The sequence below is a fragment of the Glycine max genome, chromosome 9 (assembly GCF_000004515.6).
Source record: "Glycine max cultivar Williams 82 chromosome 9, Glycine_max_v4.0, whole genome shotgun sequence".
NCBI lineage: Eukaryota > Viridiplantae > Streptophyta > Magnoliopsida > Fabales > Fabaceae > Glycine > Glycine max.
In genome coordinates, this window is record NC_038245.2 from 44,323,881 (window position 1) to 44,351,701 (window position 27,821).

At 33.0% G+C, this 27,821-nt stretch overlaps 3 protein-coding genes across 5 annotated transcripts; 1 reads left to right on the forward strand and 2 right to left on the reverse strand.

The window, feature by feature from the left end:
• Positions 1-1,590: 1,590 nt before the first annotated feature.
• Positions 1,591-6,567, reverse strand: LOC100805529 (disease resistance protein RPM1). 3 transcript variants are annotated; one of them, XM_041005086.1, is made up of 3 exons: positions 2,727-6,567; positions 1,992-2,042; positions 1,591-1,852 (listed from the first exon to the last, which is right to left on the reverse strand). In XM_041005086.1, exon 1 carries the CDS (start codon positions 6,354-6,356, stop codon positions 3,543-3,545), a length of 2,814 nt encoding a protein of 937 aa, XP_040861020.1. In that variant the 5' UTR covers positions 6,357-6,567; the 3' UTR covers positions 1,591-1,852; positions 1,992-2,042; positions 2,727-3,542. The 3 variants fall into 3 exon arrangements, with proteins under 3 accessions (XP_040861020.1, XP_003534302.1, XP_040861019.1); XM_003534254.5 differs by lacking the exon at positions 1,992-2,042; XM_041005085.1 differs by having other exon boundaries at positions 1,591-2,042.
• A 5,566-nt stretch (positions 6,568-12,133) lies between these two features.
• Positions 12,134-16,532, reverse strand: LOC100806057 (DEAD-box ATP-dependent RNA helicase 5). Its single transcript, XM_003534255.4, has 13 exons — positions 15,878-16,532; positions 15,648-15,772; positions 15,132-15,239; positions 14,943-15,023; positions 14,555-14,633; positions 14,250-14,335; positions 14,108-14,164; positions 13,961-14,028; positions 13,817-13,885; positions 13,590-13,683; positions 12,921-13,085; positions 12,696-12,788; positions 12,134-12,542 (listed from the first exon to the last, which is right to left on the reverse strand). Exons 1-13 carry the CDS (start codon positions 16,371-16,373, stop codon positions 12,450-12,452), a joined length of 1,614 nt encoding a protein of 537 aa, XP_003534303.1. The 5' UTR covers positions 16,374-16,532; the 3' UTR covers positions 12,134-12,449.
• Positions 16,533-21,068: 4,536 nt separating this feature from the next.
• On the forward strand, positions 21,069-27,189 carry LOC100806586 (secretory carrier-associated membrane protein 4-like). The gene is made up of 12 exons (NM_001254323.3): positions 21,069-21,295; positions 22,496-22,609; positions 22,700-22,762; positions 22,931-22,964; positions 23,080-23,202; positions 24,083-24,145; positions 24,235-24,328; positions 24,594-24,639; positions 24,716-24,783; positions 25,461-25,509; positions 26,346-26,411; positions 26,571-27,189. Exons 1-12 carry the CDS (start codon positions 21,239-21,241, stop codon positions 26,601-26,603), a joined length of 810 nt encoding a protein of 269 aa, NP_001241252.1. The 5' UTR covers positions 21,069-21,238; the 3' UTR covers positions 26,604-27,189.
• The last annotated feature ends 632 nt before the right edge of the window (positions 27,190-27,821 follow it).

A 27,821-nucleotide genomic window follows, 5' to 3' on the forward strand; every position in this document is an offset into this window, starting at 1 on the left:
ATTATAAAGAGCAAATTGGTTTGTTAGAAGCAAAGTCAAAGACATTATAGTCTCAAGGATAGGGACTGGGCTCATGTATCTCTGATGTGGCCATTTTGGGTTTTTATTCAAAAGCTACTTGTGTGAATTTTTCCATTCACACGCGGGATAGTGCTAGAGACGTGTGTTCTTTAATACCTTGTTGATGTAATTTACACAAGGACTACGGGTTTGTACCTTGAGTAGTACGCAATGCCTTCTACAGTAGAACGCAATTTTCAAACATTTTCCAGATAAGAAAAGGTCTTGTTTTAAAAACAAGGCTTTCAGTTGTGAATACTGAAAACTACACAAGCATTTTTGTGAAATATCGAACTATATAAACTACAAGTAGGTTGAGTCTATCTTTTTCTTTCCTGGAGCTGGTTTTTTTTTTGTTGTTGTTGATCAGAAACAATTATTGTTATTATTGGTTGACAGCAAGAAAATATTTTTAAGTTGTTAGTGAGGTGTTAAGAAACAGGTTAACAGAAGCAATTATTGTTGTTATTGATTGGTTAACATAAAATTCTGTATAGTCTTACAAAATTAGACAAAAACTACCAAAAGGTCATTGTTAGTTTGTTATGATATCTGTTGTGTGACTTGTGTCATCTTGATCTTGGGTTTTTATTTAAAAACTACTTAAATTTTGTGCATGAGAAAGTGTGATGGGAAGATATTAGCCTCTTAAACGAATTTCAGTATTTCAAGAGAGTAATCATTGATTTTTAGTTGGTGATATGTTAGGTTAAAAAATCAAAATCTTATTCTACTTTATTCTTTTAGGATATGTGGCCAATATAATTTTCCTTCGTTACCACCCGAAATAAATTTTTACTAATAATTCCAATTAAAGAATACTATCAACACCAAAAAAAGAAAAAAGAAACTCTAACATCTGAGTAAGGATCTAGTAAAGCAACAATGTCAATACGAGGATAAGACTTACTTAAAGAGGGGAGGGGGTCTAATGTGTAATTATAGGCAAGTGAAGGTGGCGTATTTGATGGGAAATCGAGCGTAAATTACTCATCTATTGTCAAGAGAAGAGACTCACCTATTGTCAAAGGATTTCGTGTTGAGAGATAATATTTGGTAGGTTGCTTATGCCATAGTAGATAGTTTAAATCATTGTTTTAAATTTAAATTCTTAATAGAAACATCTAAAAATATTTTATTAATTGAATTGCTTGTTTTATGTTCTAAAACTCTCTTCATAAAAAAGAAAAGTCTAAATCATTGTTTATCTTGTGATTTTGGACAAATTCGTTAAAATCATAATTCTCCCTATTTTATCCTACACACAATCCAACATTTGCTGGTTCTAATGTCGTTAGAGTGTGGGTGGGTGGGTGGGTAGGGCGGCTACGAGTTTACAAAATCCCTTGTAAGATAATGAGCAAGATAGTTTCCTAACAAAAAAGAGATGATAATTAATGATTAATGTCCATTTTTTAACTGAAAATAATATTTCATTTAACTTATCCAATAGAGAATTTCAACGTTGACCAACTACTAAAATAGATTATATTAGAGATACTATCAATACTCTCTATGATCTTGCTTTTGTTAAGATAATGAAATAATCAAATTGTCATGCTGCTCAATTTGTAATATATATATATAACTGAAAATTACGAGTTAAACAATGCCACGAGTGATCAATTAGAAAAGGGTTAAACATAAATGACAAGTCTATTTCCTCTTCTAATTCTTTTCCTTTTTCCATTCCCATTTTTTTTTTTTTGTGTCTTTCTCGATTATCTTCAACAAACTTTGTCTTCCTGTCCTATGCCCAAGGATTTCTGGGCATTTGCAATACCTTCAGGATCTGCAACATAAACCATGTTAATAAAAACGGGGCAATATCTCAATTTTGATGACATTTGTTGCATTTAAGTCTTAAGATGCAAGGAAACATCAAAGATTCAAAAGAAACACAATACTAATTTGGAGAAGAATAGGTGTACAGGAGGAAGAGGTTTCATCACAGTGTCAATGCTAAAAGCACGTTAAAGAAACTGCATTATACAAATAAAAAAACATTAATCCAAAATTTGGAGAAGAATACTAAATGCTAAATCAATTTCACAAAAAAACGAAAATGATACATAGTGTGTGTTTGGTAATTAGTTCCGTCCAACTAAACCCACATTCAATTCATGCTTTGAGATGTGTGAACGTCTTGTAATGATGCAAACAGGTTTCCAAACGTGCTTGTAGTTGTTTATATAGAACAGGTAATACTTACAATAATGGTTTAATAGTACTTTTTGGTCCCCTAAATTCTAATTGTGCAAATTGTGTCTTCAAGTATCACAATTATGCAATTTTGATCCCTTCCTCTTTCATTATATTTTTATTTTTTGACAAATTTTGTTGGTGTGGCATTGGATGATAACTGTGAGATTTGACGCACATGCTAAGAGATCAAAAAGTGGAGTTAAGTCACGCCAGCAGCAAAATGTCAAGCAAAACATTAGTTATCATGTCATCACCCAGTGCCATGCAAACAATTACTCTACCTTGAGGACCAAAAGTGCAACTAAGTCTACTATGTTACTTACTAGTGAATCCTAGATTATGAGAATAAGTATCAATTTCACTACTTAATTTCCTAAATGAAACAAAGCTGATAGGTTGAATAAGTAAGTGATTTGGTAAAATGTTGAAATGAAGTAGGGTTTAAGCATTGGGTTAGAAACCTGAAAATTGCGCTGGAAGCTGTAGCGTAGTTGAGGATCAATGTTGATTCCATGGTGGTGGTGGTGGTGAAGATGTTTGGAATTGGAGGCAGGGACGTGCATGGTGGAAGTGCCATCACCCTGCCTCGTCACTTTCAGCTTTCCCTCCTTCAACGACTCTTCTTCTGTCTCCTCGCCTCTCCACGGCGCCGATGACACCAATTGCTTCTTCCCCTTCTTCCACTTCTTCCACATGCTCAATGATCCTTTTCTTCTCTTCTCTTCTCTTCCTAATCCTTTTATAATGATCCTAAGACATCTTTCTTACTCTCACCCAATTAAAATGATTTACATTAGGAGATCTCTCTTACTCAACCAAAACCAATTAGGATGATTACCAATCTGTTGTCTCGGATGGATGATGGGATCAGTCATCGTGCACCTCCTGAGTCCCCTTGTTATGAGGGATTTGACTTATTCCAATGTGTGAGTAATACATGACAATGACAATAACGGCAAATTCATAAGTCGTTACAATTTATCACATTCTTGTAACTCTTATGCTTTCAAATGTGTATTTAAATTCAGCAAGTCCATTAGTTATGGAGAAAATCTCCAACTGCACGTCCAACATTTAGAGTCACAGATTCAAAAGCTAACTATATTTTTATTCAGTAACCTCGGAATTCATATTCAAGAAACAAATTATGTTCCCTGATTTATTTGGTTGAAACTTGAAGAAATTTGCAGTCAAGACTCAGGTAACTGCAAAGAACAAAATACTGCATTCACTTGCATACTCACATATGTAGTATGTTAAAAGAAAGAAAATAAAAGTTAAACCTTCCAGAGCGTACAAATTTCAAGACTTCTGATTGCAGTACCCCCACTGGAATCACTCTCTCTCTCTCCTAATGTCTCTAATGAGTAGACATCCCAACCCCTATCCCTCCAATAGGAGATATAAACTGCTGGAACTTGTTGCACTCTCCAATAATCCTCACCTCCATTTGGACGCAGTGCTGTAATAAATTCTTCAGGCATATCAAAAAGCTCTATTGATTTTAGTTTTGTTAGGTGCTCAATGCCTAACGGTACCTGCTTCAATGAATCACAGCGCTGGATGATGAGCTTTTTAAGACCAGGCATTGCTCCCTCCTCCACAGTCATAGATTTCAGTCCATCTAAATAATCAAGTCCTAACACCTTCAGACTAGGAAACCCCTTAGCCTTGAAGTGCAATGTCTCGCCAACATAAACTTGAAGAAACTCGACATGTCTTAGATTTGGCAAATCTTGAAGATGAACCAGAGGATCCTCTTTTAACCGGCTCCATTTTAGAAACACTCGGACCAAATTCTTTAGAGAACTTATCCAGTGAGGAAAATTGTCTAGGCGCCCAGACAAGTATAACTGGTGGAGATACTGAGGAGGCCTGAAGATGTTGTGAATGTCAATTATCTCATCTTCTTCAATTGCAGTTATGGACAATGAGCGGAGATTGATCATCTTCTCAATGGATGAACACAAAGCAGCACCATCTTGTTTCCTCATCTTTCTGATGCCAAGCCTCCTGAGTCGAGTGAGTTTTCCTAGCTCAATCATCAAAGCCTGATCTGCCTCTATAAAACATAGCTTTTGCAAAGATTGCATAAGTCCTATAGGGGCAGCCACCTTGAAGCCATGCCTTGAATGTAAATTAGCATAGGATTCAATCTCATAGCGATACACCAAGAGATGGCGTAATCGTTGGAGCTCCACAATTTCAACTGGCAATACAGTGACATGAGTGTGTTTAAGATCTAATGTCTCCAACTGCTGCAGCTTCTTAATGGAACCTGGAATGCTTTTCACCTTTGTATTCTTCAAACTCAGATACTTGAGAAGGTATAGACTGACAATTTCAGCAGGAAAAACCTCCAAAGGCGCATCTTGCAAGTCTAACACCCTGAGTAACTTATAACCAGTGGAACATAATGCACGTATAGAAAAATTCTCGAGTGAATTATCTGATAAGGCAAACATTAGCAGAGACCGAAGTTGGAATGCAGTCCTATTTTGTTGCACATTATTCAATGTGTTTATGATTGATAGGCGTCGAACTTTGTCTGGCCAGGTTATATCTTGGTCTTTGGCTATTGTTGCAAAGTTCTGATCCTTTGACTTGAAATTGACAATCTCCCTTAGAAGATCATGCATTCGACAAGTCTTCATCCTGCCATCACTGGTTTTTGCTACCACTTGCAGCAGACTTCTGTCCAAGAGCTCCTTGAGGTAACTGTCTGCAACTTCCTCCAGTGTCTTTCCTTCTTCTCCATTCACAAACCCTTCAGCTATCCACAAACGAATCAATCGCATGTGCTCAATAGCATGAAACTCGGGAAAGATGCTTAGGTACAACAAACAAGACTTAAGATAATAAGGCAACTCATTGAAACTGAGGGAAAGCACTTTCTTCATATCCTCCAGTTTGTCATTGCCTTCAATTTCAGACCCTAAACTTCTGCAAACCATCTGCCACTCTTCTATGTTGGCCCTGCCTTTTGTAGCCAATGCACCACCAATTCCTACAATTGCTAGTGGCAACCCCCCACACATTTTCAAGATTTTCCTGCAAACTTCCTCCAGATGAGGAGGGCACGAGTTACCCTGAAATGTTTTCTTGCAGAAAAGATACCAAGCTTCTTCCTCGGGTAAGAATTCGAGGTCAAAATCCTTACCCAATTCAGCACAGGAATGCAAAGCTATATCTTTCTTGCGTGTGGTAAGCATCACTCTACTGCCACGGTTGTTATTAGGCAAAGCAAGTTTGACAGAATCCCATACCTTTACTTGCCACACATCATCCAGCACAACCAGGTACCGGCTTCGCTGAAGCAGGTTCTTGATCACCTCTTTGAGCTGGTCACTCTTCATTTGTCCAACTGCTTCCGGAGCTGGTTTGCCTATGACAGTGTGGAGCTGTTGAACCAGGTCTTTCAGGAGCTCATCTAGTTTAAAAGACTGAGAAACATTGATCCAAGCATGAATCCTGAAACGCTTCTTCACTTTTGGATCATCATAGACTTGTTTAGCCAAGGTGGTTTTCCCCAACCCCCCCATCCCATAAACGGGAATCACAGCCCTACCTGCTTCTTCATTGAAAAGCAAGTCACTAAGCTGCTTTTTGGGTTTGTCAATACCAACAAGATCAGCTTCTTCTAGCAGAAGTGCATCACCTTGGCTATCAAGCCTTGATGACAATCGTTGACTTGAGCCTGAGCCTATCCAAGGTATGTCTGGACGTTTCTGGGATATAATGTCCAATCTGGATTTGATACCTTGTATATTTGAAGCAATCTTATGCCGGGTGAAAAAGTTCATATGAAACGAAGAATTGTTGCCTTGTCCATGTTGATCAACAAGGCCAAGGCTGAATTCATCTATAGCATCTTCCATGTCATGAGCAACATCTCTTACTCGTTTAACCCATGCTTTGAGTTCAGGGTTTTTGTCTTCCAGAGCATCAGCCACCCTCAAGATGCCCTTGTAGCCTTCCAGCTCATATTTGATGTGCTGAACATCTTCACGGACCCCTCTCTGTAGTTTCACTTCTGCTTCAAGTAACGAACTCAGCTTGTCCAATAAAAAGGATACTGAACTATCTGCCATAACTTTCTTTTCAACTTCTGCAATGGGAAGAACTTGATGATGAGATTTCTGGGTCTTTTTGTTTTTTCTTTTTTTTTATAAGAATACTTGTTAATAGGACTTGATGATGAGATTGTGAAATTTCTTTTTGCCTTTGCTGTTGTGCTTATATGGCCATGTTGAAGGGTTTCGTGTCTGAATAACACTCTTATAAACGTCAACAAAGAAATGGTCAACTGCTATTATTTGGTTGAATGCCTTATTTTTCCGCGTCACAAAACTGCCAAACTTAAAACCATGCACTTCTCCACGATGAAAAATATGTCACATTGTATTTTACGAAAACAAACAAAAGAATATGACTAGCAAACATTGTATATAATACTTAGTATATTGTAAGTAATTAAAAATATTTAAGAACATAATAATTATGCCTTTGTTGTACTGTAATGGACAGAAAAGTAGTTTTTAATAAAATGTATATATAGAGTTTCTCTGAAGCTTCTGAGTGGTTGTTTCATCATTTCCTGAATAATTTTCAATTAGTGGCTACTAATACGCGTCCAAACTACTAGATAGTGTAGGTTACAGCCTCCGTGATGGTTCAATTATTGGCTTTTTCTTTGTACCTAAGGAAAATGGGGAATGTCTAATTTTCTAAATATTGCTCAATTCCTCCTTGTAGGTTATGGAGAGCAAGTCATGCGGGCAACTTTGCAAGCTCACACGCAAATCAAAAAGCATAAATTTGAATGTTGGCATAACGAAACCAGTTCTCTGACTTGGTGAGAAACTTCTGACAAAGGTTTAAAAAAAAATAGTCCGTGACAACGATTTCAATCACAAATATCACTTTTTTTTTAAAGTTATCGTGATTATAATTGTAATCGCGTAAATCACATTTAATGATTACTCTATTAACGAAAAATATCAAATCCGTAATTAATGATGATATTTTTCTATTTACAAAATGCAATGATGCTCTTTTTTATACCTTTACATCATGATATATAGTACTTGCCATGATCATCATGGGTTGTCGTCCTTTGCAATAGAGAAAAAGAAAACAAAATTATTATTATTATTATTATTAATATTATTAGTTTAGGAAGAAAATAAAAACAGTTATATATATTAAAGGGTAATTTAAGAATAAAAAATTATGTACATCAAAGAGAATAATTATTTTTATTAATAATTATAAATTATTATTATTATTATTATTATTATTATTATTATTATTATTATTATTATATCCTAAATTTATTATTCAGAAGCATTTTATCATGGGCAGCATGTGTTAGAAAATATGTCATTTGTATAACACTAATAGTTGAAGTGATACCGCAAGAATTATATGAGTGGGGGAAAAGGTGGTGTTAGTAGTACAAGTGTACAACTACAACTCTACTAGATAATGTTAGTAGTACAAGAATTATATGAGTGCCAATGATCCGACAAGGTTAGCATGTCACTCTATGATAATTTAGGATTTATTTCATTTAAAAATTAAAATGAGAAGATTTAAAAAGTAAGCGAAGATATATTCATAATTAATGTATATTGTGTATTTTTTTAACTTAAACGATTTAAACGAATAGTAGATACATTCTTATTTTTGATAAGAATACTTGTTAATAGAACTTGATGATGAGATTGTGAAATTTCTTTTTGCCTTATTTTTCCGTCATGTTGAAGGGTTTCGTGTCTGAATCACTCTTATAAACGTCAACAAGGAAATGGTCAACTGCTATTATTTGGTTGAATGCCTTATTTTTCCGCGTCACAAAACTGCCAAACTTAAAACCATGCACTTCTCCACGATGAAAAATATGTCACATTGTATTTTTCGAAAACAAACAAAAGAATATGACTAGCAAACTTTTTCTGAGATTAATGAATCAAAATATTCATATTAACTTCGGCAACTGAAGAAAATTGTCGCTGCAAATATACATCACAAATTCTAGAGACTAGTTCAAATCTTGCGCCTATTGCGCCCTTTGTTTTACGTCAACATCTTCGCATGAATATCAACTCAACTAATATGTAGGTAGGGTGTATATGAAAAAAACACTGATATGTAGGTTGAAATCATAATGAATTACTTAAATAGGTGATCTTTTTTATATAGGTGAGATTGTATTATTTCATCTTAATCTAAAAGATAATATAAATAGAAAAAGATATAATTTTATCTTATTTTTTTCTAATAATATATAATATTCAATTTTAGGAGATATTTCTATTTTTTTAGATAATATAAATAAAAAAATATATGATTTTATCTTATATTTCCTTTAATAATAAATAATATTTGATTTTAGAAAATATCTTTATCTTTTTTATAAAAAAATAGAATTTTTCTCTTACCTTAATTATCTAATCTGAGTAGTATATCTATTTTTTTTATAAAAAAATATGATGTATTTAACTCAGCGAAGAATCTGTCTTTAAATGTTTTGCATGAAAATTTGGATTAAATTAAGGAAATCTCAGCTTGGTATAAAATTGAAGGAAAACTATATCAATTTTTACCAGAATGGTTAGGAAGATATTTCTTAATTCTGATCAAGGGATAAACGAGTTACTCTGTAATTGAAGTCAAGTTTTAACTTTGCAAGAAAAGTATTAATGTTTAATTTAAAGCAAAGTATATCATAAGCTTAACTTACTCTAAATTAAAGGTAAATATATCAAGGACTTAATATTCTGTAAATAAATATGAATCTTTACTTTCTTTTAAAAGTAAATTATTTATATATTTTTCTTATTTTATGACATGTATTATAAATATTGATATTAAATCAAGAGTTTAAATATAATAAAGTACCGATTTATTTTTAAAAAAAATCATCAGTGAACAATAAAATACTACATTACCAATGAAATAAATTACAATAAAATAGGAAATAAATATTAAATATTTATATTCTAAAAAGATTAAATTAATAAAAAAAATGATATTAACTAAAAACCTAATTGATTAGATCTCCTTCTCTCACATAGATAGTCTGTCACACACTCCCTCCAATCACATCCAACGGTTTGGAAACAAAGCAAAATTCTTTTTGATGTTTTTAACTTTCCTAGAATGTCTTCTTGCTATGAGCAGCTTTTTAACATTTATTCATAATTTAAAAATATAAACAATAGCCAGAAAGAGATCAAATAAAAAGTAAAAAATCAAAAATATATTTTTATAATTTTAAATGTATTTATCTTTAAATCTTTGAATACTTATTGCCATTGGAGGGTCCTAAAGGACATTGACTAAATTAAATTGGTTACAAACTGAATCCTAATGCAAAAAATAACATTTTTTCACTTATGCACTAAATATGTTCCTAATAATGTTTATTGTATTAAAAATATAACAATTATATAACACTTAGTATATTGTAAGTAATTAAAAATATTTAAGAACATAATAATTATGCCTTTGTTGTACTGTAATGGACAGAAAAGTAGTTTTTAATAAAATGCATATATAGAGTTTCTCTGAAGCTTCTGAGTGGTTGTTTCATCATTTCCTGAATACTTTTCAATTAGTGGCTACTAATACGCGTCCAAACTACTAGATAGTGTAGGTTACAGCCTCCGTGATGATTCAATTATTGGCTTTTTCTTTGTACCTAAGGAAAATGGGGAATGTCTAATTTTCTAAATATTGCTCAATTCCTCCTTGTAGGTTATGGAGAGCAAGTCATGCGGGCAACTCTGCAAGCTCACACGCAAATCAAAAAAGCATTAATTTGAATGTACATAACGAAACCAGTTCTCTGACTTGGTAAGAAACTTCTGACAAAGGTTTAAAAAAAATAGTCCGTGACAACGATTTCAATTACAAATACACATTTTTTTTTAAGTTATCGTGATTATAATTGTAATCGCGTAAATCACATTTATATGTAATATCCTGTAATATTTAGGACTACAATGAATATATGAAACCATAACTATGATTGCATCTTAAAACCTAGCTTTTGATTTAAATAAAGAGTTTCAGTTGGGTAGATTTCTTGACGAATATTAGAAGAAGAAAGTAAAAAATAACAAAATGATTTTTTCAAATCAATCTTTTAACATTAATTTAAAATCAATTTATACTAGTTTTTTGTTTTTTTCTTTTCAAGGCAAGAAGCAATTAGTCCTTAGTTCTTGAATAAGTTAGATGAGAAGATTTTAAAAAAATTAAAGTGTACAAATAGATTAAAAATTTAATTAATTTTGCATTTTTATTTTCTCTTATAAATATTTATTAAAAGTTTATCTAAACTAGACTATAGGTTAGTTGGTAGTTGGTACAAATTTTAGTTACATTGTTTATTATTTGATTGTCACTAATAATTTTAAGGGGCAATATTCTCTATAATTGAAAGCCAATGATCCGACAAGGTTAGCATGTCACTCTATGATAATTTAGGATTTACTTCATTTAAAAATCAAAATGAGAAGATTTAAAAAGTAAGCGAAGATATATTCATAATTAATTTATATTGTGCATTTTTTAACTTAAACGATTTAAACGAATAGTAGATACATTCTTATTTTTTGTACTTTATACTTTTTCTCATTTTCTATGCATTAAATAAGATAATTTGCGATTCTTTTAAAAACATTTCCACTGTTTTCTATGCGCACGACAAAGGGCACACATGGGCTTCAGAGAAGCTAGAGGAGACACAAAACGCAATAAAAAGAGGGTTCTTGGTAGAGGAAGAGAATTGTCGTTGAGTTTGGATTATAGTAGTTTCTAGTGAAAGGGTAAGACGTTGGTTAGCTCATAAGATTTAGCGCTTGAGTTCTCCCAATGTGTCGTTGTCGCAAACACAAATGGTGTACTCGTTGCTGAAGTTGTAGCAGTAGTAGCCATGCCTGCTCCTCTGTCACACACTACTCACTCAACCACTACTATTTCTTTCTTCCTTCTTTTACAACAAGAGGGCAACACAACATAACAATAATAAAATAAAAATAAAAAACTTAGCTCAATAGTTTTTGAGTTCTTAGATTTTAGGTTGGGATTCTTAATTTTTGGATTTCTTGTTTTACAATAATTCACAACTATTTTTAATTTAAAAAATCATAATAATAACAATAATGATGTTTAACCATCACTTAAGACTTGTTAGATTATCACAAAGGTAAATAAAGTGACACGTGTGCCTAACGTTAACACTGTTTACTTCAATTTGAACAAAAGAACCTAATTGAACATTTTAAAAAATTAAAAGACCCAATTAAATTATTTAATAATTAGAGTCAAATCGTACATTTAAAATAAATTAAAGGAACAAAACAGGAATTTAGCCTTTCCATAACTAATTATAGAATATGTAAAAGAGAATGTGTTGCTCACCCTCCTCATCTGCATAAATAAAAGTAACCTTGGATCAAATGGTTCCAAACTTGTGATTGACGATCCAGTATTTTATATTAGATGCACAGGGATAATTACCAGGTACGCTGTAAGTTAGGGTTATTGTCGGTAGCTAAAAAATTAGTATCGAGCAAAATCACGAGGCTAAACAGCTCAAATTGGAGCTTATGTTTGAATATCCTTTCATGTGTATGTATTACTGACCTCACAAAGGAACTGGAGCCAATAACAGGTGGGGATCTTCTCAATTGAAAGATACCCTTGATAGATAATACAGATTCCAGCTAATGTAAAAAAAAAAAAAAAAAAATTAACAGCATCCTCATTAACAATCCACATAAATTGGTATAACAAGCATAGTTATGGTTACAGAATTAATGTAGAAGTCGGGGAGATAAAATTTAACTGCGAGATATAACCAAAGGAAAATAGTAAGCTAATTAATTAACTAATAAAAAATCTAAAACGTCAAACTCTGGAAATTGTAAGACAATTCTAGACAGCTAAAAATGTGTGAATACAAAATGATCATCTCCATAAGGTAAAGAAAGAATAACAAAAGAAAGCACAGATGAGTGCACTACAACATGAAATGACTCACTAATCTATTTATATATTATAACTAACCTTTATTATTACCTTTTAAAGTAATAAATAACTCGACCAAAAAGAGTAAGAAATGACCGAATTCATATAATTTCTTCAGCCAAAAATAAACAAGTCGCCAGCATTTAGTCTTCATCAGAGTCGTCAAATGTTTTCTTTTGAGACTTCGGAGCATCAACAGGGATTTCCTTGAAGTGTGCCCCATAAAGTTTGGACTCCTATCATAGATTGAAAATTTAGAATTTTATCAATCAATCAAATGTTCTGCACAAGACAAAAAATAAAGGACTGCCACACAAAGAAATGTTTATCCTAGCTTCATCATAGAAAAAATCTGAACTGGTGCACAGACAAAAGTGGAAAAAAAATACCTTTTTCTTTACATGTGTGCCAAATTTCAGGAGGGCATCCGGTACAATTTGCCCTGCTTCTCTTAAAACATTCACCAACTCCCCAGCAAGTCCCTGAAAATTTCCATTCTTAAGTTGATTCCAACCAGGGTGAAAAGACATAAAAACACCAATTATATGTATAATAGAAACAGCATGCATGGGTGCAAAGAAGAACCTAGAATATATAAAGAGAATTTATACTACCTTATTCTGCTGCATAAAGAATGTATGTGCAACACCCTTTTTACCAGCTCGTCCAGTACGCCCAATTCTATGAACATAATCTTCTGTAGTCAGAGGAAAACTATAGTTGATCACTACTTCAACATCTGGAATATCCAATCCTCGTGCGGCCACATCAGTAGCAATCTGCTCATTGAATTTTTAAGTCAAATATATGACTGAGTAAAACAACAGAAAGTGTGCAGAATGTCTAACAGATAATGTCATTCGTACTGTATCCACTATAGGCATTCACATGATGCCTTACAATGATATTAAAGTTTAAAAATATATTGACCAAATAAATTCTTTGCAATCTGTACATTTTTTTTAGGACTAGGGAGAATTATAAAGTGGGTTTAAATTCATCCACAAGTCAGTACTGTAAAAATACACTAGAACTTTCAAAGGGAGAAGGAACGAAGCACAGGAATCTGGATAGAAACATTATCCAGAGATAGCAAATATAGAAAAATGCATTCCAAAAACATAGTTACAAAATGATGAGAAGAAAAAAACCATTTTCCAATAAAGCCACAGTATCACGAGAAAACAGCCAAACATAGATACCAATTCACAAATTTGTTCTAACTTTTGAGCCAACAAACTGCCATAATTAATAATTAATAATCATAATGTAAAATAGGTTACCATCAAAGGACAGCTTCCATTCTTGAACAATGAGAGTGCTTTTGTGCGATCATGTTGGGCTTTGTCCCCGTGTATTGATACAACCTTCCAACCCCTGAAGAAGGTATTTAACATGTCCTGAGTGGCTATTCTAATTATATCATCAAGTGCTTAGAGGCTAGAGCCAGCACCAGATATTTTCACCAGGAAAATTTTAAAAAATAAAATTGTGTGGACGTGTTACATACCCTTCTTGAAGCATATTTTCAACTCGTTTGGCTTCCAATTTGTACAAAACAAAAACCAATACTCGATTCCTGATAAAAGGTACAAGCTCTTAGTAACATGCGGAAAAACTAAACATGTAAGGAACAAACTGTAGGAAAAGATACCTCTGAGATTTGTGGTACTTTTCCAGTAAAGCAGCTAGGCGCTTATCACGAGAACGATCATCCAAGACCTATGAATGTAAAAGGAATTAATATTCACTAAAAGCATAAATACATATATGAGAAATGTAGATTTGATAAAATTCACACCTCAACTATCTGCATGACATCATGATTGGCAGCTAAGTCTTCTGAGCCTACAACAACCTGTCACGAGTTTAAATATTTCTTCCTCTAAAAGCTTATATAAAAATAATAGTTGAAAGCTTTTGTTGAAAATGAAGATACAGACTTTTACAGGATTAGGATCCATAAACTCCTGTGCCAAGTAATGAACTGGCAAAGGCCATGTAGCACTGAACATAACCATTTGACGATCTGCAGATAAGTATACTCTCTTTAATAAAAAAAAATAAGCTGGGAAAATTTGAGTAAACAAAATACATCTATGTAGGCTCCTTGGAGAATCAGAAGGTTCAGTGTAGTTCAACTATAACAAATTTAAGCCAACATTTAAAAAAAACTATAACAAGAAATTAAGTGGAATAAGTTAATGACCAGTAATAGTGGAAACAGTTGAAGAAAAATGCATCATACCAGAACATGTCTGACCCAGTATAGAACGAACTATTTGTTCAAAACCCATATCAAGCATCCGATCAGCTTCATCAAGTACCTAGGACAAATAAAGTTAACATTTGCAAAAGGCTCGGTATATGTTACTTAATAAACGCATCTACTTCTACTTCACATTGAATTTAAAGCCAAAGAAAATTCAGCCAAGATGCAACTTGTATATAAATTCAAAATCCAGCATATTCCAACATCAGAATTGTAGCAAATGTAGAACAAAGAGACTCAAACTGCCACCAGTGAGTCTAACAAATATGAGATACGATGGTATAACAACTTTACATAATAGAATAATGTATTAAGAAATAAGAGAGGAAGTGAACAGAATTCTGCTTGACAATTTACAGCTTACCACAAAAGATACTTCTTTTAGGCAACAGATACCCATTTCAATCAGATCCTGGATACGACCAGGAGTTCCAATGATAATGTCCTGAATGGAAAAAAGTAGTATTAAAAGATCAATTGAATACAAGCATGTGACTTCAACTGGCATTTGAATACAAACCATCCAAAGGAACAGAAGAACTTGATAACTTACGATGCCAGATTTTAGTGAGGAGATTTGTGGCCCTTTAGAGGTTCCACCATACAAACAAATTGATTGCACACCACAAGACCTACCAGCATCACACATGACATCTGATATCTATAAAACAATTAAAGACAACTATTAGCAAATATCTTCCAGTAAATCAGTAATTCATCCAATACCCATGGATGATGAATTAACCATAACATATGGTTTCTCATGTTAGAGTATACATCTTAAATAATAAGCTCACAACTAGCAACTACATCATTCACACTACACAGCCCTTCATTTGAATTTGAAATCCTAGTAAAACTTTCTTTTAAGTAACTTGAGAGAGAAATCAAAATTCTCTCACGTATCATCAGAAGTGGAATGTTTAAAAAGAATCAACAAAAGTCATATATGACTCTAATTTCAATTTGCATCAGACAAGTGCAAATTACACATGAAATGATTAAAAAACAGTTTAAATTCAAATTAAATGAAACACCATCCGGTGCATTTACAAAAACAAGCACATACCTGTTGAGCTAGCTCTCTAGTGGGAGATAGCACGAGGCCGAGAGGGTTTCGTCCCTTGGAACTTTTCCCCTTCCGCTTCCCCAAAACATGCATAACCGCCGGTAAGCCGAACGCCAACGTCTTCCCTGAAAGCAAAAACCACCAAAATCAGAACCAATTTCAAGTCACATGAAATACAAACAGCAGCAGCAACAGCAACAACAACAGCATCAACAACAGCATCAACACACCTGAGCCAGTGGCAGCAATTCCAATCAAATCACGACCGTCCAATAAGAAAGGCCAGGCTCGGGACTGAATCGGAGAAGGCTTCTGGAAACCCTTGCAGCACTCCAGCACGTTCTCCGGCAGCCCCGAATCCGCGAAGCTCTTCACCGCCGCATATTTCGCGTCTCCCGCATTCTTACCGGTGACCACCACGGACCCGTCCGCCACCGTTTCGTCGCGATTAGCACCGTTGTCACTGTTGTTGTTGCCGTTGGTTTCCTCGGCGTTCTGTTTGGACTCGTGGTGCTTCTTTTTCTTCTTATTCGATTCGATGCCGTTTTGAGGGTCTAGTTGTTCGTCGAGCTTTCGTTTGGTGCTGCTATCGGTTTGGTGCTTGTCTTTGTTCTTGTTCTTCTTTTTCTTCTTCTTCTTCTTCTTCTCGGAATCGAGCTCGGGGCTGTAGGGAACTTCTTCGGCGACTGGTTCGCTGACCAAAACGGCGTCGTGTTTCCGACCCATGTTTGGAGATGGAAGGTGTTTTGAGTGAAGGGAAGTTAACAACGCCGCGAAACAACGCAAACCAGTGCCAAAAATTGCAAGGGTTGCAAGCGCGGAGATTTATAATATTTAGGGTTTAGACTTTTGACTTACAAGTTAGTTTAGCACTCGAATTCTAAAAGGACTTTTTTAGTTTGTGGTCTACTCCAATCATATAATTTGGGCTTAAATATTTTTATACCTATTTTGTTTTTTATTTTGTCACTTATTAAGATGTATTGGATTAGGATTTTAAAGAATTTTTAAAAGACTATTTTTTATAAAAAAAAATCTTGTAGTATTTATTTAAGATTTTTAAATGATATAAATAAGTTTTGTGACATTCAATTAACATTTTTAAATTTTATAAGAAGTGCAACAAAATTTAGTGATATTGAATTAAGATTTTTTATAACTTAAAAAAATATTTTGATATTAAAAAAATATACAAATTTCAATGGATAGATTTTATATGACTTTTGAATATTAAAACAACTATCAAATAATCACACTCGAACTCTTGAAATTTTGTTAGACTTTTTTTTTATTAGTTAATGGATTTTTTTTCTTTTTTCATCACACATAATATCTTCTCTCTTCAATACCCAACACAAAAATGAAATCTACATTCAATTGAAAGTGGTACTTACCATTTGTCAAAAAAAAAATCAATATATGACATATATGTTTTTCCTATTCTTTTGAAACAAAAAAATGTCAAATATATTTCTTCCTTTTACATTTTGTTTTTTGTTTTTTAAATTAAATTAATGTTTGTCTCATATGTCGTTGCATTCTGTCCACCACCTACTTGATGCAATGTTTTTGTAATTGTCACCATTAATTTTGTAACCTGTGTACCTCAATAATCCTCTTATAAATTTTGTACCTTCATCACTCTCTTTCATTATGTACTTATTATTGCATCCCATTTAAACATGTATTAGGATTTATCATGAAATAAATATAGTAATTGAAAAAAAATCAAAAAATTAATATATAATTTTAAATCTATTATTCAAATCTAAAAGCGATAATAAGAAGATGTTATTGCAAAAAAAAAAAACAGTATAGGAGGATTTAAAACTAAAATCAATTTAGCTATTAAAAGATAAAAAAAATATATTGGTTTTACTTTTTTATCCAGACCTTGTCATTTCTTGTCACTTTTTTTCACTAACTCTTTAAAATTTAAATGTGTTTTTAAAAATTCAAAGAATCCTTTTAAATTTTATAAATCTATAAAGTCCTTATAAATCTTTTAAATTCGTATGATATAAATCCATTAAAATTCAAACTATCATAAAAATCTTGTAAAGAAATTTAATAAGTTTTAACATTCCTACATAATTTAAAAAACCCACAAGACTTTTTTAATGTTAAAATAGTATTTTAAAATCTCAATCCAGTACATCATTCTTAAACTTTATTTCCATTATTTTGGTATTAACTAATTTTAAGTTTTGAAATAGGTGCTTGTAATTAGGAAAATCTCCATTAATTGATGAAGTAATTCATTAAGTCCAACTCGTTAAAAAATTATTGACTCAACAACCAAGTCAATCTAACAAATATTTATTTCAAAACCAAAATTTGATAGGTATCAAAATAAATAAAAAATTAAGCTTAGGTACCAAAATCAAAACACTTTTATTTTATAGTATCAATAAGTTATTTAAGCCTAAAATAAAAGTTAATCACTGTTAAAATTGTTTAAGTGTCGTGAGCAACAAGGTCACCAAAGAAGTCTTAGGGTTCGAAGAGTATCTCGTTGGGAAAGAGGAAGAAGAAGGAAGTGGAACATAGGTATGGTGCAATGACAACAATAATTAAATTTTTTATTTTATACTTAAATAACTTTTTGGTATTTGTAAAATAGTGGTATTTTTGTTTCAGTACCTAGCATTTTTTTAGTATGATACAAAATTTTATTTTTGAAAAAAAATACCTATGGTGAATATTAGGTGTTTGTTGAGTCAATAATTTTTAAATGGCATGAATTTGATGATGCAACACTTCATTAATCATATTATATAGAAGATTTCATAACGATAAACATCGATTTTCTTTTTCCTCTTATCCTCTCCATTTCTTCTCTCCATAGTTTTAAGCTAACAAACTCCTTACATCAATTAGACACACAAACCATGGAGAGGGGTGATTTGAGTTGAGGGAAACAATACCCATATCTTAGAAATCTAAACTTGAAGCTCTTTAGGTAAACCCATAACCCATAAAACTATATGATTATTTTTATGACATAATTTAGTAATGGATTTTGTGCATGAGGCGTTGAAAATTTAAATATCAAGATTCATGTGGTTTCCTCAAAACTCTAAACATTATAAATTGGGAATTTTGTTTAACATGTTATTTTCTTGCTCTTAATTCATAGAATATTTACAAAATATTGTGGTTGCTCCTCCTAATAACATTGAAAGAGATTGAATTGGTTTGAGGATGAAGGCAAGTATAATACTTATTTTAATAGTTTTCACTTGATTATTTGTGATTTGTAGTAGTTTTGATAATGTATCTTAAAACGTGAAATTGATTTCTCATTTTGATTTTGTGATTATGCATTGTTTGCTACACTTAAGATAGAATATAGCTTATTCCTTATAATGATATAGTTACCGTTTATTAAGCGAAAAGATGATACAACCTACGAATTAAGTGCTTGTAGTCTTATAGATATTGTTTGTCATGATGAAAAAATAATGTGGTCTACGTGTACATAGTGAAATGAAAATCTATGGAAAGTTTGTTGTTAGTGATTACGATTTTAATTACATTTCTAATGAGTTTTCAAAGGAGTAAATATAAGTTTTTAAAAGTGAGTTGTGTTTATTTCACTTTTGATAAATGTAAAAACTTGTGCTATGTTTGTTTTCTCCTTCATGACCATTTGTTTATCATGCTCTCATTAAGCTCTCACTAAATCAGTATGAGTTATCTTAATATTTCTTTTGTTTTTCCTACCTGATATATATATATATCTTTCAGATTGCTACTTATTCAATTTTTTTTGTTTTCCCACCTGATGTTTTCAATTTTTGTTTTGATACATGTGGTTAACATTTGTTCATTAGGTGACAAATCATCACTGTAATATCATCACGGTCATATAATTGCCATGTCAGTCAACACTAACTTCAAATTTGAGATTGTGCAAAGAGAAAGTTACAAAATTAAACCAGAGATCATAGAGATATGCATGGAACAAAAACTCAAATACACATTAATCATAATTAATTAACATTATAACACCTCGTTTCATTTTAATTCCTTTCAATTAGAGAGTCCCTAAGAAACAAAAAATTAGAATCCAAGCATGTAATCTATAATTCCTTAAAATCTGATTTTTTTTAAATGGGAGTCCCTACGTGGATGTACTAACACTAAAGTTATAAAACTAGTAATTGAAAAGAAGTGAGATTTGAGGATGAGACCGTGAAGGGGTGATGCGAAGAAGAAGAGGAGGGGCGCAAGGAGGCAGAGAAAGAGGACAACGAGAAGAGGGAAATGGGATCCCTTGGTTCTGTTGTTGTTGGATGGCATTGCAGATCTTAATCCATGTCTTGTCTCTTTGTGTTAGCTTCTATAGTTCTTTTCTCTCTCACACACAGGCATTCACTCCCTTTCTCTCTCTCTATATATGTTCATCACTGAGTGCACGATCGTCGCCACCAAGATCAGAGGTGGTGGTTTTTCATTTCTCAAATATGAAGTTAACGTTGACTTAGCCGACGCTAACAACAATAAAATCGAAAACATCCGGTAGAAAAATAAAAATAAAAATTAAATAATTAACAATTTGAAAAATGAATATATCCTGGGTATAAAAAAATACATTCAAGTCATTTATTTTTTGCCATCAGATTCATAGGAGGTTGAATAACGGACTTTCTAGGATTTTCTTATCTTATACATAAAACTGTTCATCATTTTTTAGGCCTCCATTGCATATATTGATTGTATTTTATGTTGCTCCAATATAACGCAGATATAGGCACAGGACAAAGATAAGACAAATATAGGAGCAATTTCTTCAATTATGTGTTGAAGCCTTGTAGGTGATTCTATCATATGGAATAAAAGGTACACATTGTACCTCCACGATGAATTGTATTTGGCTGCTAAAAAAAGGATAAATATAGGGATAATTTCTTTATTTTGAATTGTATGTAATTCTATCATATGGACATGATAGTTATATAATTATGATATTTTAAGAAGTTACAATAATTATTATGCATTAACTATATTATTTCCAATTGAAGTATTTGAATATATTTATGTCAAAGGCATAAGTCATGTTGTGTGGTTTTGAGACTTCATTTTTGGATTTTGATATACATATATACTTGATATGATTTTGAGTTACCTGGTAATGAACTTATTATGACTTTGTGAGTTACCAGTCCCTTACGAACCGCTAGTACCCGTTCTAATCCAGTGACGCAGCCTCCACCCATTCTCGTACTCCATAGCTCAGTACCCCAATCATCATTCGCCACATCATAAACCCGCACGCGAGAATCACGTGAGCTCTGTTACGGTTCCCACTTCGCACCGCACTGAAAGCAGCAGCATACCGACGCAAGGGTACGAACCGTAAATCAGAAGCAAGGAGAGGGTGAAGAGTAAAAATTCAATTTCAGTTACCTTTTTTCTATCAATTCCAAAACTATATCCCGCGTTACGAACAAGCCAGGTAGCCAGAAAAAAGGGAGAGAAGTGCGGTCTCTCACCGCACGCACTAGCACTGTCTCACTCTCTCACGCACGCATCATCTCAAACTTCTTCGCACTTTTTCACGGATCTGATCTAACTAAGTTCTCGCCATGAATCGCCACAACGATCCCAATCCTTTCGAGGAAGAAGAAGTCAATCCTTTTTCGGTAATATAATCTCCCTGACTCTCTTTCCGTAGCTATATTTAGTTGTTTCTAAGATTTCTCACTCAGATCCAACCTAGTTTTCGCCCTAAATTTTCGTTCCACCGTGTTAGTATAAATATGGAACTAATTAGGTAACTCGTCGTTTGATCTAGATCTGTGGTTTATTTGCGTCGTTATGTTTTCGTTTCGTTTTCTTGTTTGGCGGCAAACGCGGTTAATTGAGAAAGAGTGTTTGCTGAATCATAGTGTTTGTGCTAAATCAGCACCGACACGAGAAATAGGTGCTGAACTTAGTGTGGATGTTTGTGGAGGACTTGGATCTAGAGAATATGTAGGTTTGCGGTTTCGGTGTTTTCTGAGCTACGCAATTGAGTGGATTCGTGTATTGGAAAATGTGCGTTGCATGAAAGGGTTATTCGATACTTAGGGGTTGGGACACCATAATTGGAAAAAAGGTTAGATAATTGGAATTGGTCAAGGAGTGTGGTTTGTAACGATTGATGCAGTATAGTTTTTGTTTTGTGCGCTCAGTTGTGTGTATGTACAGCTGAGCAGCATAAGTTTACGTGGTGTGCTTGTCTGGACTTAGGACACGTATAGTCTAGAAGAAGTGTGAAGTGTTGATGTAGTTAAGTAGAACTTGCCAATACTTCTGCTGATGTGTTAAATGTGTCCTCTGTGAATTGTGAAATCCCTTGGACCAATGTTTTATCTAAGCAAATTATGTTATGGGCATTAAATTAACTAAACTAAATAATAGTTTAATAAAATCTCCACCTTGTGTTTGTAAATGTAAAAAAATGTTGCTCAAAAGTGTGGTTGTTTGACAGGTTTGGTAATTCTGCATTTCATTGAGTTTGCAGAGTGCTCTTTGTGAGTTTGCTTTCAATTGCTACATTGGCCGAATGTAATTTTACCGTTTACAACAGAATGTAACCGATGGATTGATTTGAGCTTCAGTTCAGAGTTAATTTAGCTGCATGTGTAATAACAAGAGATATTTAACTAATTCAAACCTTGTTAATTCTGACAAACTAACTTTAATGTCTAGTTATACAACACACTTATTGAAATAAGGTGGTCATTATAATTGTCATCTCTAGTGCAAATTGCTAGTTTTGAGAGCCTTGGTATTTGATGCTTTATTGGTTAATTTAAGTCATGGTGTGGGTTTTTTTTCCATTCTATTTGTTCTTCCAGAATGGTGGTGCTGCTCCTGCATCCAAATCACGTATTCCACCATTAGCATCTCAGCCACTGGGCTTTGGTCAAAGGCATGATGCTACAGTTGATATTCCTTTGGATACTACAAATGTAATGTCATCGCTAATTCAGGGACTTCCCCTTATGACTGTAAGATGCTTTTTGGAGTGGCTGATTTTATTCTCCATGATATTTATATAGGACTCCAAGAAAAGAGGTCAAGAGCTAGCTGCTTGGGAAGCGGATTTAAAACGGAAAGAGAAGGTTTATTTTACAATTTAAGCATTCTTTTTGTTGATTTTATTGTCATCATCAACAGTGATATACCTATATTTTCTTAACTGCCTGAATGTATAAGTTCTTGCTCCTGCCACCGTTAATTGTATCCTTGGCTTTTTGTTGATTTCGTGACTCTTTAAAAATCATCTGTAGGAAATAAAAAGAAGAGAAGAGGCTGTTTCTAGAGGTGAATGATGAGACCATTCCATGCTGCTTCAATTAAGTGTTTTTCATTGAATCTCTATATTTTTGCTGGGTCAATAACATATTTTTCTTGTTTAAAAAATAAATGTGCTTATCAGCTGGTGTTCCTGTTGATGATAAGAATTGGCCTCCAATTTTCCCAATCATTCATCATGATATTGCCAATGAGATACCGGTTCATGCTCAGAGGCTGCAATATTTGGCCTTTGCAAGTTGGTTAGGTATGATTGCTTAAATACTATTTATTTATTCGTCATTCATTTATTCATTATTTGGTTGGTTGATTACTTGATTGTTGTTTCAAATTTAATTTATTATCATGTGTCTTGGTTTAGTTAGTATTTAGTAACTGCTTGCAGTTCTCTGCCAAAACAAAGGGTATAATATAAGCGATTATCATAATCAAAATTTTGGGCAATGTTTGGATGGCATAGAATGGGATAGGATAGAATGAAATAAAATTACCAAGGTAGTTGAACTTAAGATTATACTTGGGATCTGGAAGGGTCACAGGATTGTAAATTGTAGGATCATAACATGGGTCTTAACTCTTAAGATCCTACAAAACCTATAGAACTCATATATATGCATATAAAATTGTGTAAATAATAAAAAACCCTTAAATCACACTTTAAATACTTAATAAAACTTTTAAGTTTATAACCATAAGAAGAAAGCAAGTCAACCAAGTCATAGTAAGTCATAAGTGATAAAGCAAAAACAACTTAAGGTAGTAGGCAGTAACCTAGTAGTCTAGCACATAATACCAACTTAAGAGTGCGTTTTGTAAAGATTAAAAAAAACTCTTTTGGTGTTGTAAAGATTAAAAAAAAAACTTTTGGTGTTGTAAAGATTAAAAAAAAACTCTTTTGGTGTAGTTATCTAGTTTCTACATAACTTCTTTATTAAGTATATTAAAGGTGTTGCCTTGTGGAAATTTGTTTCATAGGGTATCTAATCACATCCCCCTTTAACTTCACACACACACACACACACAAACACTCCCTGTAGAGCTTCCTTTTTTTTCATGTCGTCCGCTCCATCATAAACTTGTATGTATCTAATTATTTTCCTTCCATCTATGGTGTGATATCTTTGCAGGAATTGTTCTCTGCCTAGTTTTTAATGTAGTTGCTGTGACTGTCTGTTGGATCAGAGGCGGCGGTGAGCTCATTCTTCTAAACTTGGAAATACTTCCAACTGTTTAGTTTATTGATTGATTTGGACCTTACTGTAAAGCTTACAATGTACAGGTGTTAAAATTTTTTTCCTTGCGGTTATATATGGTCTACTTGGTGTTCCCCTTTCATATGTTCTTTGGTACAGACCCCTCTATCGTGCTATGAGGTCAGCTATGTTTTTCCTCCTAAGTCCCTGAACCTATCCAAACACCATTGTTTTAGGTCTAGTATGGAGTCTCTTTTAGTTACGGGCAGGAGAGACATAAATTAGTGTATGTTTGTGAAAGATTTATTTCCCAGGATATAATTGCTTATTTTTTAAATCTCCGGAAATTGATAAGAGAAGTGATTATTTCTCTAAATAATCTGAACTAAAGTGCACAGCTGATTGTGCACAATGGTTTTTGCTCATGATTGTTTCTTATATGCAGGACGGATAGTGCACTGAAGTTTGGTTGGTTTTTCATGTTCTACTTGGTATGTTAATCTACTACATTATACTGGCTTAATACTACTGAACTAGTGTCTTATTAATTACTGTGGCTTGATGCAGCTTCATATTGGATTTTGCATCTTTGCTGCAATTGCGCCTCCAATTGTTTTTCATGGAAAATCATTAACGTAAGTTCTACAAATTGTATTACATAGTTTACTTGAATTCCATGAAGTTTTTGGTCTTTTTATCGGGTTGGTATTGGGTGTGTAATTTTTTATTATTATATATGGTTTAAAAGCCAAGTGACCTCAAGGAGGAAAATTTTAAAAACTTGTGTTCCAAGACTGTGCTGGTTTGTACTAGTGATAGGCTTTTTCTTAGTATAATGGGGGGAACTTTACTATAATTGGATGTTTTGAAACCAAAAGTTCCTTTACCAGTTTGTTTAGAAAAAAGTTCTTTATAAGGCACAAGAATGTAAGAGAATGATAGGATCCTTGTAAGTGTTTTTGAGCTTTGGATGATCACTTTTATTTATTTATTTATTATGTAGGCATATGCAACATATGAAACATTATAGTGTGGTTATATGTTTATTGATATTTTGTCATATCATCCAAATTGAGGTGGGGAGGAAAAATTGCTGGGGAGGAAAAATTGCTGGGGGTTTAATTTTTTTATTTTTACATTCTTCATAAATTTATTAAATTTATCAAAAGGTAGTTCCGTAGTTGGATGACATTTTGTGCTGTTATTTTATGTCAGCCTTTTGCTTAGTCGTATGTATTAGTAAATGTATTAAATAAGTATAAGTATACATTTCTTTTTAGTTAAATTTCAATTAATTCATTTGAAATTGCAGGGGCATCCTTGCTGCAATTGATGTCTTCTCAGACCATGTATTGGTTGGGGTAAGTTGTATTCTATGTACGCATACCAATTATTTTCTTGTTAGGTGAAATTATTGTCTCTGTTTTAAAATAATCATCATTTAATATTAATGAGCCACGAGCAATTTATTTTCTAAGGTTTCAACTGATATGGTAAGTTTTTTGTTTGCCAAATATATTGCACAGAATAGTTAGAAGCTTTTCTATTCATGCATTGCTCTTGAATATTGTCATTTCACAAATGAGGTTCTTTTACTTTAGGAGTATCTGGTTACCAAATTCTGATGTTATGGATTTATATATTTATAATAATAATAATTTTAAAGTAAATAGACATGAAGGCTATTAATCTTCTCAAGCTGATTACCCCTTCCTCCTATAAAATTATGATCTTATGTTCAAATCAATTGCAATAAGTGTCATGGGGAGTTGGAGACAGTTGAAGCTAATGTTGATTTTGGTTGACTTTGTCTGAGAAACCAAAGAAAATGATAATCAAGGGACTAATTGTGAGGACCTTTCATTGGACGAAGGGATGTAAAATTTGTGGGAATTGGACTTTTATGGAAATAGATTGTGTGCTGCTCTGCTTCTATAAAGGCATGAGTGCTGTGGGCTTGCTGTTGTATTATGTTTTCAGCAAAATCACAACAATCTGGATGCCCTGAGCCATCCGACGATAGGTGGAAAAATATTTGATCACATTTAGCAACTTGTTGAAGTAGCTGGAAAAATGAAAATTTCCTAACCCTTTGTTAATTTGAATTTTTAGTTTATAGTGTAGGGTAAATCAAGTTTCATAACCTTTTCCCTTTGCTTACTTGTTTGGATCCAATCCATGTTTTATATTCATGCAGATATTCTATTTGATTGGATTTGGCATGTTTTGCTTGGAGGCTCTTCTAAGCTTATGGGTGCTTCAGGTGAGGGACATTTTCATCGATTTGAATTTTTATATTGTCAAACAGTAGCTTTTTGTGCATGCTTTTGCTTCATCACCATCGACTTGCCCGTAAATTATTTTATAATGCGTGTTTAACATTATTGCTTCATGATTGTTTCCTTTTCTTTTGTGTGTGCAGAAAATATACATGTACTTCCGGGGGCATAAGTGAGACTGTTCTCTTCTGGATTTTGATCCGACGGCTTTTATAATGTCAATCACTTCACAATGTGGCTTAGCATATTCTTTTTGTCTATCCTCATTTTCTCATACAATATCTTGGTGTGATATTGGTCTTGTTCTTTGTAGTTACCAGGGTTTAGTTTGTATCAGGGTTTAGTTTGTTTGTACCATACTGTGTAATGAATTCTGTGAAGTTCAGTATCTCTTCTAGAGTGTTTCGCTCCAGTGAAAAGAAAATATGCTTTCGATAAGCAGACATGTAGTGGATTTCCATTGAAGTATTATTGTATGGTATTGCAGTTGTGATGCGCCTCAAAAAAGCTAGTCCTCTAGACAAGAAAAAAAAAATACAAAAATTCACTAGCATACGTTGTGAATGACCCGGGATTATTTCTTTTTGAAGCGGTGTGATTACTGAAATGAGCGCAGTGTCTAATTCCATTCACATGACTCAGCATCGGATTTTGCTATCTATAAACCGTGTCAAGTGTTATCAGTATATATGTATAGGTGATCCTATTTAATCACCCAAGTAAACTTAAATTTTTTTTCAACTCGCATTATTATATCAAGAACAAATTAACTTAATTATTTTATAAAAATCTAAAATAAACAGAATTTTAAATTTATTCATGGAATCTTTCGTAAGCAATTTTCTGATATGAAAGTATGGGTTGTTGGACAATAAATTATTATTAATTATTTACGTTGTAGGGGATGGGTTGACGAGCTTCCACTTGCCTCCTCTATATTTTCATCCGTGTTTATTTAAGAAATGCTTGTCATTACTAAAAGATACTACTGTAGCTTAAGTTTTTCACATTCTATTCACGATGAAATATTCCTGCGATTAGATTCACTTAAAAATTTTGTTTATGTTTCTTCTCAATATTTAATCATTAAATCCATTTCATGTGTATTTTTTTATATTTATATTTCTGTTCTTTTCCTTTGTTTACTAATGATTTTTCGCTGTAACAAACCATTGTAAAACAAAAATTGAATAAGCAAGCGAGCTGGATTTCACCGGCCATACCGGCAAATGGGATCCGACTTTTGTGGCTTGTAGGATAGCATCACGCTGTTTACAAAAGTTGACTCTTTTTGACATTCTTACCTCATGATAAACACATACTTTGATTTTTAAGGTTTCCTATTAGTAAATTATTTGCAAGTTTCATGTATTCAGATAATCAACTTGAGAAGA

Bases quoted from the DNA above. Each gene is read 5' to 3' on its own strand.
- LOC100806057 (XM_003534255.4), bottom strand. From the start codon at position 16,373: ATGGGTCGGAAACACGACGCCGTTTTGGTCAGCGAACCAGTCGCCGAA. The intron at 15,240-15,647 runs GTATGTGCTTGT...ATTGTTTTATAG, and splicing joins CTAGAGAGCTAGCTCAACAG to ATATCAGATGTCATGTGTGA. The intron at 14,634-14,942 runs GTAAGCTGTAAA...TATTTGTCCTAG, and splicing joins TAAAAGAAGTATCTTTTGTG to GTACTTGATGAAGCTGATCG.
- LOC100806586 (NM_001254323.3), top strand. From the start codon at position 21,239: ATGAATCGCCACAACGATCCCAATCCTTTCGAGGAAGAAGAAGTCAAT. The intron at 25,510-26,345 runs GTAAGTTGTATT...ATATTCATGCAG, and splicing joins CAGACCATGTATTGGTTGGG to ATATTCTATTTGATTGGATT. The intron at 26,412-26,570 runs GTGAGGGACATT...TTGTGTGTGCAG, and splicing joins TAAGCTTATGGGTGCTTCAG to AAAATATACATGTACTTCCG.
- LOC100805529 (XM_003534254.5), bottom strand. From the start codon at position 6,356: ATGGCAGATAGTTCAGTATCCTTTTTATTGGACAAGCTGAGTTCGTTA.